General features: G+C 37.3%; 2 protein-coding genes across 4 annotated transcripts; both read right to left on the bottom strand.

Annotated features, from left to right (window-relative positions):
- Window positions 1-401: 401 nt before the first annotated feature.
- LOC130996881 (uncharacterized) lies at window positions 402-2,041 on the bottom strand. The gene is made up of 3 exons (XM_057922160.1): window positions 1,398-2,041; window positions 1,012-1,237; window positions 402-928 (listed from the first exon to the last, which is right to left on the bottom strand). Exons 2-3 carry the CDS (start codon window positions 1,196-1,198, stop codon window positions 468-470), a joined length of 648 nt encoding a protein of 215 aa, XP_057778143.1. The 5' UTR covers window positions 1,199-1,237; window positions 1,398-2,041; the 3' UTR covers window positions 402-467.
- A 3,169-nt stretch (window positions 2,042-5,210) lies between these two features.
- On the bottom strand, window positions 5,211-14,723 carry LOC130996862 (uncharacterized). Of its 3 annotated transcripts, XM_057922129.1 has the most exons (16): window positions 14,188-14,723; window positions 13,089-13,773; window positions 12,698-13,010; window positions 11,440-11,586; window positions 11,194-11,282; window positions 10,983-11,075; window positions 10,200-10,326; window positions 9,422-9,486; window positions 9,165-9,339; window positions 8,419-8,616; window positions 8,284-8,331; window positions 7,946-8,092; window positions 6,964-7,046; window positions 6,383-6,498; window positions 5,783-5,879; window positions 5,211-5,400 (listed from the first exon to the last, which is right to left on the bottom strand). In XM_057922129.1, coding segments are annotated over exons 2-16 (2,295 nt in total). In that variant the 5' UTR covers window positions 13,685-13,773; window positions 14,188-14,723; the 3' UTR covers window positions 5,211-5,399. The 3 variants fall into 3 exon arrangements, with proteins under 3 accessions (XP_057778112.1, XP_057778111.1, XP_057778113.1); XM_057922128.1 differs by lacking the exon at window positions 5,211-5,400 and having other exon boundaries at window positions 5,451-5,879; XM_057922130.1 differs by lacking the exon at window positions 5,211-5,400 and having other exon boundaries at window positions 5,451-5,879; window positions 13,089-13,819; window positions 13,884-14,715.
- Window positions 14,724-15,544: the final 821 nt, after the last annotated feature.

Below are 15,544 nucleotides of genomic sequence, written 5' to 3'. Positions count from 1 at the left end.
GAAACTACCATCAATTAAAACAAATTCAGCAGCAACCCTTAACCAAGCATTACTTAAAGAAGAAAACAACAACCGTACATAAATCAAAACACATTTAGTCAATAAACATTAACCAAACTGTAAAGTAAACAAAATGCAGCAACTACAATCAATTTATACAAATTCAGCAACAAGCATTCAGTAAGCATTAACTAAATCAGAAAACAGCAACAAGCATTCACCAAGAAGTGAACTAAATCAGAAAACAACAACAAACATTCACCAAGCATGAACTAAACCAAGATCAGCAACATCAATCAAGTAAAGTACAATAATATTCAGCAACAACCACACCAATGCAACAAACCTCAAGAGCTAAATAACATAAATTCAGAAAATGATTGGCAACTACATAAGTCATATATAAAATCCAAACATAGAAATTCAGAAAATGATCCATGTTTACAGTCAACTTTAATAATAGCAATTCAGATATTGTTAATATAATTGATCCACATCGCTTGGGCGATTGCATCTCTCTCCGCATTCCATTGAGGAGAAGAATCTATGCCATCTATGAATTCACCATCGAATTCTGCCTCCTCTTGGTCATTTTCAGTTGCACTGTCAAACTCTTGCTCTATGGGATCGATGGGCATCTCGGATCGGATGAAATTATTCAAGATGAAGCATGACATGATCAAGTGGATTTGAGTCTTCACTGGATAGAAGGTATTGCTCCTCAAACAACCCCAACGCATTTTCATGATGCCGAAGGCACGTTCAATAACGTTGCGTGCCTTCGAATGGCGCAGGTTGAACAATTCTTGGGCATTTTGAGGCCTGGCTGCATTCGGTCCCCATTCTTTCAAGTGGTAGCGTATGTCCTTATATGGAGCAAGAAATCCCTCGCTATTAGCGTACCCGTTGTCGCATAGGTAATAATATCCTGCATTAAACATTAGAATGTGTAAATACACAACAGTTAGTGGCAACAAATTACATATAAGTTCAATATTTCAATCCATTTACCCTTGGGCACCCTAAATCCATTAACACGTTGGAGGGCATCACGCAATATCCTCGAATCTGCGGCTGACCCTTCCCAGCCAGGTAGCACGTACACGAACTTCATATTGCGATCACAAACGGCAAGGGGATTTGTTGATATCTGGCCTTTTCGAGTTCGGTACCTCGGCTTATCAACATTACTCACCATTACGTTAATATATGTGCCATCAAGAGCACCCAAACAACCCTACATCAAACTCCAAAATAAAGAAGAGAAAATCAGTGTAATGAACATATACTACGTTTAAGGAATCTCTGGAAATCATATATGTATTTTCAGAATTTTTTTAAGAAAACACAAGGATAGAGCTATCTGAAAATTATGGAAAAAGCTATTAATAAATCACCTTGAACCATCGCCACCTGTTGTCGGTACATTCATCTGGAACGGGGACGGGTTTGACGAGTACACTTGTGTGCAATTTTAAAATTGCTTTAAGCACGAGATGTACAAACTTTGATACAGTTTGCCCGGACCTCCAAAAATCAAACCTAACCACCCTATTTTTTTGTGGTGTGCTAGGATAGACAAATACATTGCAACCTGCTCCTCCACCATAATGTACCTCCCATCAGTCAAACCCCCTAAATCACGCAAAAGAATGCATAGCCTACCGAATGTATTGCGATCCATTCGTAAGTTTGCTAGACAATCTACATCGCTAACTCCTACGAGCCTATTCATATGCATAACCTGCTCAGGAATCCTTTCTACGTACCCAAAATCCGCTGCATTAGCACCTCTTTTTCGTTTACGAGATCTCATCCTAACCATAATATGATAAGCTACAAGTATGAGAATTAAATGTTGAAGGAAAATCTCTTCCATCAACATATAAATGCATATTGTATTAATATCATCAGTCGGCATTGCGATTCTCAAGCAACAAACTCAAAATACGTGGCTGCACACAAATGAGAAGTATTATGATATGTTTGAATCATATAAGTCCCCCCCAAAAAAAATCGAGCAGGGAGTAAATAGATATACATAAGTGGCATAAAGCTTTCAATGGTAATTCAAACACATGTTCATAGAGACTCCACAATGATATCGAATTTGCAGACAAAGATGAGCAACACAAAAAAATGCAGCATAATCAAGAGCAATGGGTTTTTTACCCTAATCTGACTTTTGAAAGATGCATCTCAATTCACAGCAACGAAGACAACCGAATTTTAAAACACCATGCGAATCTCAAGCACATATAAATATAGATCTACTACCTCAGTGAGATTCGGTTAAAGTAGCCTTCCAAACTCCAGCCGTTTTCAACGATATGCACCCCAATTCACCAAATCTGTTCCAAATACAGAAATAAATTTCGAAAATTAGAAAAACTCACAAGAACTTCTAAAACGAGCATGGTATGTAGTTGTCAATGGTTGAAATACACAAACAGTTGAGAAAAATAGAAAGTTGCGAAGGAATCGAAAGATATTTAATGGGGAGACCAATTTTTGTGCAGCCCCAAATCATAAAAAAATAAGAACCCTAAATAATTTTCGAACAGATTTCCTAGGCATTAACCGCGAATAAACGATCCATGTGTTTGAAAAAATGCATTCACATATCGAAAATCATTGAAAGAGTTCTAATTTCTTCAAAATTCTTGTAAAAACTCACCAGGAATTTAGTGGGTTTGGTATTTTTGAGAGACTCGCGAAGAACTTCCTTGCATCTCTTAGCAGTCAAAATTGCAGCGGGATTCGTCAATTTCTCAGATATTGAAATAATTCACAGGGACAATTTCGACAACCTAATTTCTAATCTAAATCACTGTACAAAATGAGATTGTTGAACTGGGGGGAGGGCCGGTTCTAATTTCTAATGAGAACAGTGGATTTCATGCGGGCCGCGACTTAAATGCGGGCTGGAAGTATTATATGGATTGCGTATCAAACACACGAAAATGCTGAGAAATATAAGTAATCCATCCTAATATATACTATCAAACACGTCCTAAATGGATAATCTAACTCTAAATGAATAATTTAAACCCTACGGGGAAGTGTTCAAAATGGTCATATAACTGTACCTAGGGATCTCAAAAAAGCCCGAAACCGACGGGTCGACCCGAAGAGCGGTCGAATGGCCCGAAAAAAATTTAGCCCGAATGGCCCGAACCGAAAATAGCCCGAGCCCGATAGGGTTGGCCCGATTAACCGAACACTTTCTTAATAATTGGTTATTAAACTTTAATACTTTACTTTTTAATTCGATAATAACATTTTGATGCTTGTACAATATGTTTTGATTTTTTCCAACAGTTAAAGTTATGATATACAATTTTTAAGTTAAAGTTAAATAAAGATAGTTATTTATGTTAAATCTATATACATTTTTTTTTATTATTGGAAACGAAGTTAAAGTTAGATATTATGTAAACTCACGTTAAAAAATCATAAACTTGCGGGCCCGAACAGGCTTGTCCGAAACCGAGTGGGTTAGGGTTAGGATCGAAAAATTTTAGCCCGAAAAATAAAAAAATCGACTAGCCCGAAACGAAAATAACCCGAAACCGAGTGGACCGGCCCGATTGACATCCCTAACTGTACCCATTTAAATAATATCAGCATACAAGTATATGGCACTAATATGACCATAAGTACCATTCACACAACACTACATAAGACAGAGTATATGGTACTAATAGTGTCATGTGTGTCTAACCTGCGCGCAAACCCGAATTTGACCTGAATTCGATCCGTCCTAATTAAGGGTAAAATAGTCCTAAAACGTAAAAAATAGTCAGAATTTGTGTTTTTTCAGTTAGTGACCAGATATTATATTTTTTTTTTTCAAAATGACCATGCAAGTATATTGTTTCTAACTATTAATACTAGGGATGTCAATCGGGCCAGCCCATCGGGTTTTCGGGCTAGCCCTATCGGGTTCCGGGTTAGTCGGGTGCGGGCTAATCGGGTTGGAGATTTTTTCGGGTTGTAAATCTTCAACCCTAACCCTAAACTTTCGGGTTTCGGGCTAGCCCATCGGGCTAATCAGGTTAAAGGCGTAAAAATAAAATTATCATTTGTATTTTATTATTTCAAATGATCTAATGTATAATGTATAAAATATACATAGATATTAAATATATAAATTATATAGCAAAGCGTAAAATGCAAAAATATAAGATATTCAAGATTACATAACCAAAATTAAATTAAAATGAGATAGTAAAATTTAACATGTATCAATGCAATAGAATCAATCTGGATTATTACTGAATAATTAGTGGATTTGCCATGCACATCTCATTGACAGAAAAAAAAAAATTGGTATCACTTTAAAATGAGATACTAATAATCAATTTCTACAAAAAATTCGTAATTAATTTCACTTTTTTTAAATGAGATTGCACACACACATATATATTCTAACTAATTAATTTCACTTTTTTTAATGAGGCTATATATATATATATATATATATATATATAAAAGCAAATACCATAGATCTAAACATAGCAGAAGTTGTAACTGGATGCATCAATCACAATTCCGTCAGCCCACCGGGCCAGTCCATCGGGTTTTCGAACTAGCCCTATCGGGTTCCGGGTTAGTCGGGTGCGGGCTAATCGGGCTGGAGGTTTTTTCGGGTTGCGATTTTTCAACCCTAACCCTCTAATTTTGTCGGGTTATTCGGGTCGGCCCACGGGTTTCGGGCTGCATTGACATCCCTAATTAATACTACTTTTTTTTTTTTTAATTTTTCTTGGTGGTGCAGATGCACCCCTTGCACTTAGTTGGATCTGCCAGTGGGTAGGCTGACACGAGTCCGCTTGCTGACCGATGATCCCCAATACCATGACCTAGCTCACGTGACTTCTTAATTTCGAATTTATGAATGCCTATAAATATTTCTCCACAATCATGATTTTCTTTCGAACTTCTTTGCTAAAGGGTAGGATCGTTTGTACCGTTCATTCATTCATTGAACTCTTTTTGTTTCAATTTGTGATTGTGGAAGACAATTGCAAAGATTATGATAGTTTGTTTGTTTTTGTTTTTTTTAATAAAACTTTCATGTTCCAATTTGCTTTTGCATTATTATTCTTTTGATTTTTTTATTCTATTCCATCCACCTTTAGCATTATTTGTATAAACTCATTGGGTTGGAGCCCTTACTTGAGCTGTATTGTCGTATAGATTGGAGAGGAGAAAATGAGAAGATATATAAATCTAGGGGCTTACCGTAAATTTCATGAGACAAATTAAAATTTATTACATCATTCGTCCCCGAAAATTGTGACTTTATTATTATATTGATACGCGTCACTCAAGCACACCGTCAAACCAGTCTTTAGCTGTGAATAGCCAAATGAAGCATCACCAGAGATGGAAAATCTGAATCAAAGAATTCAAGATGTTGGCAAAATAGAAGGAAAAGGAGCAAATGGACTAACACTGTACACATCCTTCTATTATTAACTGTGCTTACTTCTCAGAGCAATACCACATATCATATACAAAAAAATTACAAAATGGATTGACGCATAGACAGAAATCATGCTTCAAATGTGTAACCTATATAGAGACATCAGTTGCTAATGTTTATCCCGCAATCTTGCACATAACAGTTTCCTCTATATAGACGGAGAAGATGTAAAAGAACCGCCTTAAAAGTTTCGACATTAACCTACTGTCGCTCTTTTAGGGATGTCAACTGACAGTAAAATTGTAACAGTTCACAAAAGCCAATAGAAACCACAGATTATTAGCTGATTACCAGGGATTTTGGTTAATGCTTTTTCCATCTTCAGCGTTTTCAGCATCTTCGGATTGCTTGGCTAACTTGATAATATCTTCAACGAGAATTTTCCCATCTGTGTCAAGAATAGAAAGAAAGTCATCAAATAAATGGGAAAGGATTGCCCCGAATTGACCCCATGACACACTGAATAAAACGTTAGGGCAAAAAGGACACTGGGAGGATTAAAGTCCAGATGCATCATCGCCTCAAAACAAAATACTTCCGTTCCCAACATAAGTAGAAGCAATATTTTGATTATTTCCCAAACAATACTACTTCAACTGTTTACTTTCATTATTTACAATGGAGGATAGTTTTGACAGCAATTATGGGTCTTCAGTACTAAACCAAATAGGACATTTCCATAATAATATTACCACTGGTATTAACTACTTTTTCCCTCTTTCCTTTTGTTTTTAAAATAGTAGTTTTGACAATTATTATACTTGATCCAATAATACATAAGTTTAACCTCTCAACAAAAGAATTAAGCACGTGCAGGAAAATTTCGAACATTCTTGTCAAAGCGAGGAGTAAGCTGGGGCCAGACTGGGGAAGATAAGTAACACAACTGACCTCTATCCTTGGACAATTTGCCAATAAATTCTTGAATTCCCTCCTTATCTAAGGTAGCTTTGAGGTACGAAGCAGCAGATGCAACCTCCTCTGCAGTCACTTTGCCATCATAATCCCTGGCCATAAAATTATCCAATAAAATTAAGCAAATATTAGCTTCCCCGGATAACATCCGTTCAGTGTGATTTTTCACGTTAGATCCATTCGAAGACAATAAATACAACCCATAAAGCAATACAATTTAGAAGATAATATGTGCTCATCACAACTACAATCTTTCACTCAAACAGCAATTATGACAGAAAAATGAGTGAAAATGCTCTGAACCCAGTTCAAAAGATGCAGATGCATTTGTCTTCGCTATAAAATAGCTTAAGGATTTTACTCCCACCAGTGGCTGATATCTTTATCAATTCCCTTACTAAGGTGATCTCAGCTCACACAGCACGGTAGAGAAGTTTTAAATCAAAGTGGTTAACAAACAAAACTGATGGTAACTGTAACTTTAAAACACTTGATGAAGCATAGAGCTTTAAATAAAAACTTATATAGCTGCATTAATATCACTCTGGTAAAATTACCTATCAAGCAACCGCCACCGATCGCCAATTTTGGCATCTACATCATCAATCTCCTTTTCAAGCTTTTGGAGCATAGCATCAACCTACACAGTAGAAAGTAGCAACAAATATGTGAGAAGCCTTTTAGATCCATGCTAACGACCAGCTATTCTTGAGGAACGAACAAAGGGAGAATATAGAGTGATAAGCAAGTAGCAATGTTTTTAAAAACGATTAGAAATGGCGCTTAAACGCCGCCTTGAAGCGGTGCGGTAGGTTCCTGTTTGGCAGGCGGCGTTTACCCCCCTCCCCCCTGAACCTCTGCCTCGCCGAGGCGGTCCGAGGCGGTGAGGAGGCGCCTCACATCGCGAGGCGAGCGTGTATCCAAACTAACTGATTTATGGAAATTTCTATACATATGTGCTGCGAAAATTCATGGGTTTTATGAATTTTAGCCCTAATTTAAATGGGCTTTAATAATTTAGGAGTAATTAGAGTTTTAATTAAAGTAAAGACTAAGATTATAAAAACTAAAAAACCTAGCAGCAGCACAACGCAGTCAACGCACCACCTACCCAGCTTCTCCCTCCTCTCCTATTCTCTCCAACTCACAGCAGCAGTCTCGAGGAGCAGCTGCCAGCAGTTTTGGAACTTATTAAAGACTTATTATTTATTAGTAATAGTTAAAATTGGCTTATTTGTTATGTTTTTATGTGTTTTGCAATATTTGCTATGTTTTTAAGTGTTCTATGATATTAGATATAATTTATGTGTTTTTATATGAATTCTGTTTTTTTTTTTACGCCTCACCCCGTTTCGAAACTTACGTTTCATGAGGCGGACGAAAAACATTTCGCCTCACAAAACGTACTTTAAAACATTGGCAAGTAGAGCCATCAAAGTAATCCCCAATGCACGTCCCAATGGCAATAGACTATAAGAAGAGGAGGGAGTCACAAAGTACAATGAAACAGCAACCAAAATCCACAAAATTTATTCTCACCCTGTTTATGAGTGCTGAAGATACTTTATCGCCAGCTGCCTTCTCAGCATCATGATCAATTTCCTCTCTAGCTTCTCTATATGCCTGTTTAGCTGCTGCTTCTCCTTCATTGCCCTCTTTCTCTACCATGTGGTTGTACAGCTCTACCTGAAGATCACACATCAATAAGCAATAAACTGAAAGATTTGAGAATTAAAAATGAAGTATCGGTTTAAGAACATATGGAATTGAAGAATATTTGGATTAGAATTTTTATATAAAGTGAACCGCATTCTATGCAGCTTCAAGGTTTCATAACATGTTAGCCGTTTCAAGAAAATACAAATATCGACATTTACCTCTTTCTGGACAAGGTTTAAGAACTCTTCACGCTCCCTGGTCACAGACTGAAAATAGCAAAGCAAGTCATTCATTTATTACAATCTGCTATACAAAGCAATCATAGCCTCACTGGGAAGAAAAATGACTCATACCGATGCAGATGCTAAGACAGCCAATGCACGACTGAGCTCACTAAGTTGTTCCTCCTTATCCAACATTTTTGCCTTCTCACGTTCTTCTGCTTCTTTAGCAGTGGCATCTACCATCTCTTCCAAGGCCACGTCCTTCTGCTCTTTTTTTTCAGATTCCTTCAACCTAGCCTGCTCCTCCTCCTCTTTCTCTTCCTCCTCCTGTAATAAAGAACTTCACATTAGAAACCAAGAATCAATAAAGCACACTCCTTGAAACTAAAATTCTGAAACTTGTCCATAGTCTGCATGATTGAGCTGAAGTGAGATAAATATAAGAAATATTATTTTACATCCAAAGTCGAGACACGGAAGCAGGGCAGCTTAATATTACACGAATTGCCAGTATCTGTTTGCTATTGTTTACTACTACATGGGGTCTAGTATAGGGTAGTTCCAAGAAAGTCAAGCGCGTCAGTGAAATTGATATGTAATACAGTAGATCTAATCTACAGTATCTACCACATGACAGATCATCTTATAATTATATGAAAACTTCTTCCATAGCTTTCGCATGATTTTAACAATGGGTGTAATTTCAACATAGTGAATAAATTTTCAGAGATAGACTAATCATCATTATATGTAAAAGATGGAACAGGAGCAGTAGTCAGTCACATGCCAACTTTGCTAACCAAACATTGACAGCATGACGCATTCTTCTTCTTTAGATACAAATGAGAGCTGCAAACCAACAACCTAAATGATACCTTGATTAATTCTTCTTGCATTTCCAGGAACTCTAACTTCCTCCTCCTTTCTGAGACGGAGTCTTCAGATGGCAAAGTTGTTATACCAACAGTGTCCACCACCTCATCAGGCAGAGATGAAAGTGTGGCTTGAACAGCTTCTTCTGGCCTCACTTTACCAGAGACACTAAATGCTCTGTGTGGAAGTGCCAAAAAATAAGAAAATTTACTAGTGGTGGAATTTATAGGGCCATATAGGTAGTAGAAATTTAGGTTACCTAGATAGAATTAGTAAAGAAGATGGTACTGAATGGTTGAGAGATAAGTCCAGCCAATCTTGCAGCTGCAGAGAAATAAATAATAAATATTATAAATAAAAAGTTCCACTCTGCGGGATCAGAATGCCACAAGATTGCTTCATACAATCTGAACTGTAGGCAGAGAGGGAGTCCATTGAATTGTATTTTTATCAATGATTAAGTGGAATGAAGGGGGATAACTCAAGCTAGCATGTTTAAAGCAACCTATTGAAGATTGATTTCAAAGACCAAGCTAAAGTTCCACATGGTTTAAAATAAGGTTCGCTTACAAATAAATAAGATAGTGCATCACTAGTTTTTGTGCTTGTATGGAAGAAACAAAATAAAGTACTATATGTGTGGATTTTCAGATAGCTGAAGCTTTTCCATGTTCTTGCAGCAATTAGTGAGTCATATGAAGTTGTCAAAAGTGGAGAGTAAGTTCAATTTGCACAAAATACTAATGGTAAGCAAACTGCAATCTAGTTTCCTTGATCAATGAAAACTTTGGTGAGAATAAATAGGACAAACAGAATTCTTGGTAAGTTTAGCTAAGTTCACCACTCGCATTATAACTCAAAATGTGAAAACTTGTTAAAGCAGTTCATTTCACTCTCACAAAATATCAGAAGGAAAAGAGATATGGCCACTGTGCACCCGAGTACATTCGAAATTTCATATTACTTGATCAATATGTCTTTTTACCATAGAACATATTCTTATAGCATGCAAAAGAACTTAAAGGACAGTTAGCAACCTGTTTTCTCATCTCTTCAACTGAGAGAAGTCCAAGCAATCCACGTTCTCGGCATGCTTGGCGGAGCTCCTCCTCTGAAAGGGACTCTATGCCCTCAGCTTGGATCATTTTGTCATCTGTCTTTATCCTGCCATGAGAAAACCACATCACTTTAAAGTAAATAATAGATCAAGAAACTGTATTTTCTTGTCATACTTTTTTATTTGTATCATGTCATTCCACCAGGTACACTGAATTTTCTTGTGCTGACCTAAAGTCTTTCTTTAAGCTCTAAATTTGTTTATAAGTAATTAAAGGAAGAGGGTATCCGTATGACACAAGACAGATCATTCTTAACACTGTTTTATATATAAATCTAAAAGAGAGAAGTAGTCAACTCATCCATAATTTGGATGAAACATCCTTTAGCAGCTAACCTTTCAGTTCAAGTATTATTCTACCAATAATAGTCCATAATAGGTACTGCCAAGAGACTGGAAGTTTCTTGGAAACAAAATCTTTGATTACCTCTTTTATTATAAGAATTAAGAAAATCCTTTAAAATCCAGATTTGCACATGAATAACTAAAGGTAATATATCTAAAATTAAAATTAATGGAAGCCCATAAAACTAAATTAAGACGATCAAATATCATACAGATAATCTGATATTGTACACTAGATCTGATATCTAAAATGGTGAAAGTAAAATTGGTATCGAGCAGAACAAATTATGAATTATTATCACTTAAAAAAAACATTAATTTACAATCTAAAAACTGAAGCTATAATAAAGTAACTTACTTCTGAAGCCTCTTTCGGAGCATATACCGTAGATATGCATCAGTACCATAAGTACTAATTCCCATATATTTGCACATAGTCATTACTCGTGGTCTGCATCCATGAGGATAAAAAGGAACTTTATCGGCAAAGCATCATCCACACCAAATATTGTCTCAGATAGTAAAGAAGAGAAAAGCATCAAGAATCGTGTTAGTAAATCAGGAATTACCTGCTGATGTTATCCAGAGTAAGCTCATCATTAAACAACTTGGCAAAGCCCAAGATTTCTTCATTAGTAACAGGAGCTCCTTTCCTCACCTGTCCAAAAAAAATCATGAGGATATTAGACATGAGCGTACAAGGTACAAAACAAGTCAGAGGAAAGCTAGTAAGCTACCCTAATTTAAGCAGTGCTTTTTGTTTGGGAAAACCTTTTAGCATTCCAGTAAGAAAATATTGCATATTGGCTTCTTACCTTGCTCATAAAATCATCAAGATCCTCAGCCGTTTTCTTTATTTCTCCACTTCTCGAGCTCTGAACTTCCTTTGCCATTTCTTTTACAGTCTCTTGAAGAAACTTTGCATATTCTATCCTTGCATTGAGTTTCTTTTTCAGGGCCTCCTGTCATATGAAGATTTCAATGATATACACTTGTAAGTTTGGAAATTAAGATAAGGTATAGTCCGGAGGCAGAATAAATCAGCATATGCCTGGATCTAAACTAATTCTCAAACAAAAAAGAAAGGGTAAAAATATCAACATTCAAAGAAAAGCAATCAGGACTAGCAGTCAATATAATCTGACAGTCTTGATAGTAAAGGTAATTAGGTATTGATTTCAGTATCTGGCCAATGAAGCAGATAATTTTTAGTAGGTACCTTCGAGAGACAATTAGAATTTCTGTAAAGTTTCATAGGCTGGTTAAGATCAATAGTCTATAAATTCATAAAAGAAATCAGGTAAGGAAAACAAGCTATTGTGCATAAAAAAATTGAAGGCTCACAAAATGGTTTTACACAGAATATTCAAGACGTATCGCTTAGGCAGTTATACTCGCTGCCTTTAAATCTGAAGGTGATGTTTAATTTTAATTATAAAAGAAAGTGGTTGTACACCTCCATACTTGTGAAATTTAGCATAGAAATTTTGAATTAGCATATTTAAGCTTGTCTGCAGCCACAGAACTCCATTTCTCATCTTAAGATTGCTATGCCAGCCTGAGTTATTGGCCAGCTTATTCTCAGCTCCATGCAAGCAAGCTGCATGATGCAATCCAAACTGAGGACAGGCCTCCTGTGAGAGTTCATTGCTCATCATCACAGCATTACTATCATTGGAATTGGAATTGGCAACTTGAGTAGCTTTCAACCAGCTTTGCTTGGAACTATTTGATTTAACCTAGCCCCAATTTTTTATGGATATCATCAAACAAAACAGACAAAGCACATTCCCGTTTGGCAAGAGTTATAAGAAATTGACTACTGAGAAGTTTGTCAATCTCAAAAAAACCATGTGTACAGGAATCTTGGAACAGTAAATAAAACCCATTTTTCTCAATTAATCGTAATTTACGGACAGACTGACAAACAGTATCTCAAACCAATCGAAAGATATTATACTCACCAAAAGGTTAGACAATAAAGAAGGAAGAAATAGTTGATCAGTTGAAACAAACACAAAAGGGAATGTCAGAAAGTCAAAAGCTATTCTACTAAGATGAGTACAACTTTACCTGTTCTTTCATCTTGTCCTGGAAGGTTGATGGTAACATGTTCGGAAACAATTTCAGGAACACGGGCAGCAAGAACTCCATGAATGGAACTAGAATGAAGACAGCAAAAGGAACTAGCCTGAAAATGTCTGCTGTTGTTCGTGTGAGTTGTTGCCTCTCCCTCCTGGACAAAGTCCTCCCACTAGCAAGTTTCAACAATAGCCTTAAGCTTATCCTAACATCAACCCATAATAGCTTTGTGCCCAGCCAGTAGTGCTGCAATGTAGATTTAAACTCATCCTTCCAATGTCGCAATTTATTTGCCCAGTCTTCCCTATATCAAGAGGAAATGTAAACAGGACAATCATGACAAAACTTTACTGGACAACAAGAAATCACGAATCCAAATTACCGGCTCATTGAAGCAATAGCTCTCAAAGCTGGACCAATTCCTAAAAGAAAAGCCCGCATCTTCTTAACTATATATTTCACACCCTTTGAAGAATCTTGCAACTGCTTGGCTTTAGCTTTGGCTTTGGCTTTCACGGAGCTTAAACCTTCAACTGCCTGATCACATTCTTCTGGTGAAGGTTCTTTCTTCTGCTTAACCGGTTCTTTTTTATTATCATCACCTTCTAATTCAGGCTTACCAGCTGGAGCAGTTGAAAGATGACGTACATACTCTATTGTCCACCTAAATCCCAAAGGCTTAAGTTCCCCAGGTACTCCAATCTCACAGTGCAAACTTGGAACTCTGGCAAAATAATGGCCCGCATACTTTTTTGTCAGAGTGTGTTGAGCCATTTGTCTGGTTAGAAAATATGAATGTTCTTTCTCACTGTTATCTGAATCCGAAAGAATCAGAGGCCAGCTCCCACGCTGTGAATTAGGAATGTCTAGCAATCTTCCATGGTCACTACATACGAACCTTGGAACTAAATAATGTGGCCGCTTGACAGAATCAAGCAGACACTTTTTCTTTTGCAATATTGCTCTTGAAGCCATCATGCACAAAATGTGAATACAACTACAACAGCATATCCCAGCACATTCCGACAATTCTGATAACTGGCAGTTTCACGATTGTGAATTTCAAACTGCATAGTATGGCTAAAATCAGTAAAAACCCACATCTATATCTATCTATACTTATATAAAAGCAGAGTTTTGGGCTGAAATTTTTTCCCGCCAATGAACACATCTATACTTATATAAAAGCAGAGTTTTGGGCTGAAATTTTTTCCCGCCAATGAACACATTCTTTTGTTCAGTAAATATTGCATCAGTGTTGTCTACTGGGTAATAAATTCAGAGGCTTAATCATTGCTTTTATCCATTGTGTTGTGCTACTGGTCAATATCCATTGAAATAAAAAAAATTACCCATGAAATAAATGCAGATACATACTTTGGCTCAAAGAAATTGAGTAGCATAAATACCAGACCATCTGATTTCATTTTATGTAAACTTTCAACTTTAAAGTACTCCAAGAAATTGATTAGTATAAATACCAGTCTATCTCATCAGGGATTGAGAGCACGATGTTTGTTGTACGCCAGAGAAGAATGCAGCGACTCCGGTTGGTCGAAGCAGGGAAGGAAAGAGAAGGCAGCGATCCTTCGCCGTGACCGTCCGACTGAGTGAGGGCAGAGGCGGCGGCGCTTGCCAGGAAGGAAAGAGGGAGATTGAAAAGGAGAAGCAAATTACGGATTGAGGGAGGAATGTTTCTGAAATTTGAGGGGGGAATTCGGGGTTTCTTTTTCAGTGAGGCGGTGGACGGCGTGGAGATGGTGATTGCGGCGCGGTGTGGAGACGGAGGCGGCGCTGCACGTGCAACCTCGCCGTGCGTGGTGAAGGATAGAAGGGGGACAAGGAGCGAAAGGCGAGAGGCAAGAGGGGGGAGATGCCGGTGGTGGCGGTGGCTGATGGCGGCGCCCTTCGCCGGAGCAGGAGGCGGTGGGAGATGTGTGTGCCCTGCCGTTGCGTATCTGTAAGATTGAGAGAGAGAGATACGAATAGAGAGACGAGACCGCTGGGATACACTTTGGTTGCACGTAGAGATGGCTATTGGACCCGCCCAAATCCGTGGATCCAGATCCATGTTTCAGTGTCTGGATCTCAATTTTTTCAACCCGACAGATTTGTATCTGAACCTGGATCTGGATCTCAATTTTAAAAACGAATCTGAATCTGAATTTTAAAATTTTAGATTCGGATCCGGTCAGATTCGACCCGTGGATCCATTTTATTTAATACTCCCTCCGTCCCATTATTCATGACTCAAAACTTTTCGGTATGGGTATTTAGGAGAGTTAAAGTAGTTGTAAAAGTAGTAGAAACCACAAGATTAAGCTATTTCTTTCTACTATTTTAATCATTAACCCACTTCCTTAATAAAGTGATGTAAACAATAAAATACACATGAAAAACTGAAATTCATACTAAAAGGCGATTAAACGGAAATGATAAAAACTGAAATGAAAAGTTGGCGGCTAAACAGAATTAAAAAAAGGCAACAGAACACAGCAATCTTAATGCAACCAAATTTCATATATCAGCCAAAAAAGGCGGCAGTACACCAAATTCATTTCCCTCTATAATTTCATACAACAACTTTCTCTTTAAATAGAGAGTCACTCTACATACTATCATTACATCCAAAAAAAAAGGCGGTTGTGTGGCAGCAAATTCCAATATGGTGAAGGTGGTATTACTGGGGCTCTCCGGTGGCGTGGACGATATATGGGCGCATGGCTTCTCAATTTGGTGAGATGGAATCTGGAATAGAGGTGCCTGGAGTTGGTTTTAGGACAGTGAAAGCATACCTAAAACAAAACTTAGGGTTTAAGCATGATTTTCTTCTTGTTG

Source organism: Salvia miltiorrhiza, chromosome 8 (genome assembly GCF_028751815.1).
Source record: "Salvia miltiorrhiza cultivar Shanhuang (shh) chromosome 8, IMPLAD_Smil_shh, whole genome shotgun sequence".
Classification (NCBI taxonomy): Eukaryota; Viridiplantae; Streptophyta; class Magnoliopsida; order Lamiales; family Lamiaceae; genus Salvia; species Salvia miltiorrhiza.
The sequence above is the reverse complement of the archived record's forward strand: the minus strand, read 5'-3'. Positions and strand labels throughout refer to the sequence as shown.

Bases quoted from the DNA above. Each gene is read 5' to 3' on its own strand.
- LOC130996881 (XM_057922160.1), bottom strand. From the start codon at position 1,198: ATGGTGAGTAATGTTGATAAGCCGAGGTACCGAACTCGAAAAGGCCAG. The intron at 929-1,011 runs GTAAATGGATTG...TGTTTAATGCAG, and splicing joins TGGATTTAGGGTGCCCAAGG to GATATTATTACCTATGCGAC.
- LOC130996862 (XM_057922128.1), bottom strand. From the start codon at position 13,684: ATGATGGCTTCAAGAGCAATATTGCAAAAGAAAAAGTGTCTGCTTGAT. The intron at 9,487-10,199 runs GTTGCTAACTGT...ATTTCTCTGCAG, and splicing joins TTGAAGAGATGAGAAAACAG to CTGCAAGATTGGCTGGACTT. The intron at 7,047-7,945 runs GTGAGAATAAAT...TCTACTGTGTAG, and splicing joins CTTCAGCACTCATAAACAGG to GTTGATGCTATGCTCCAAAA.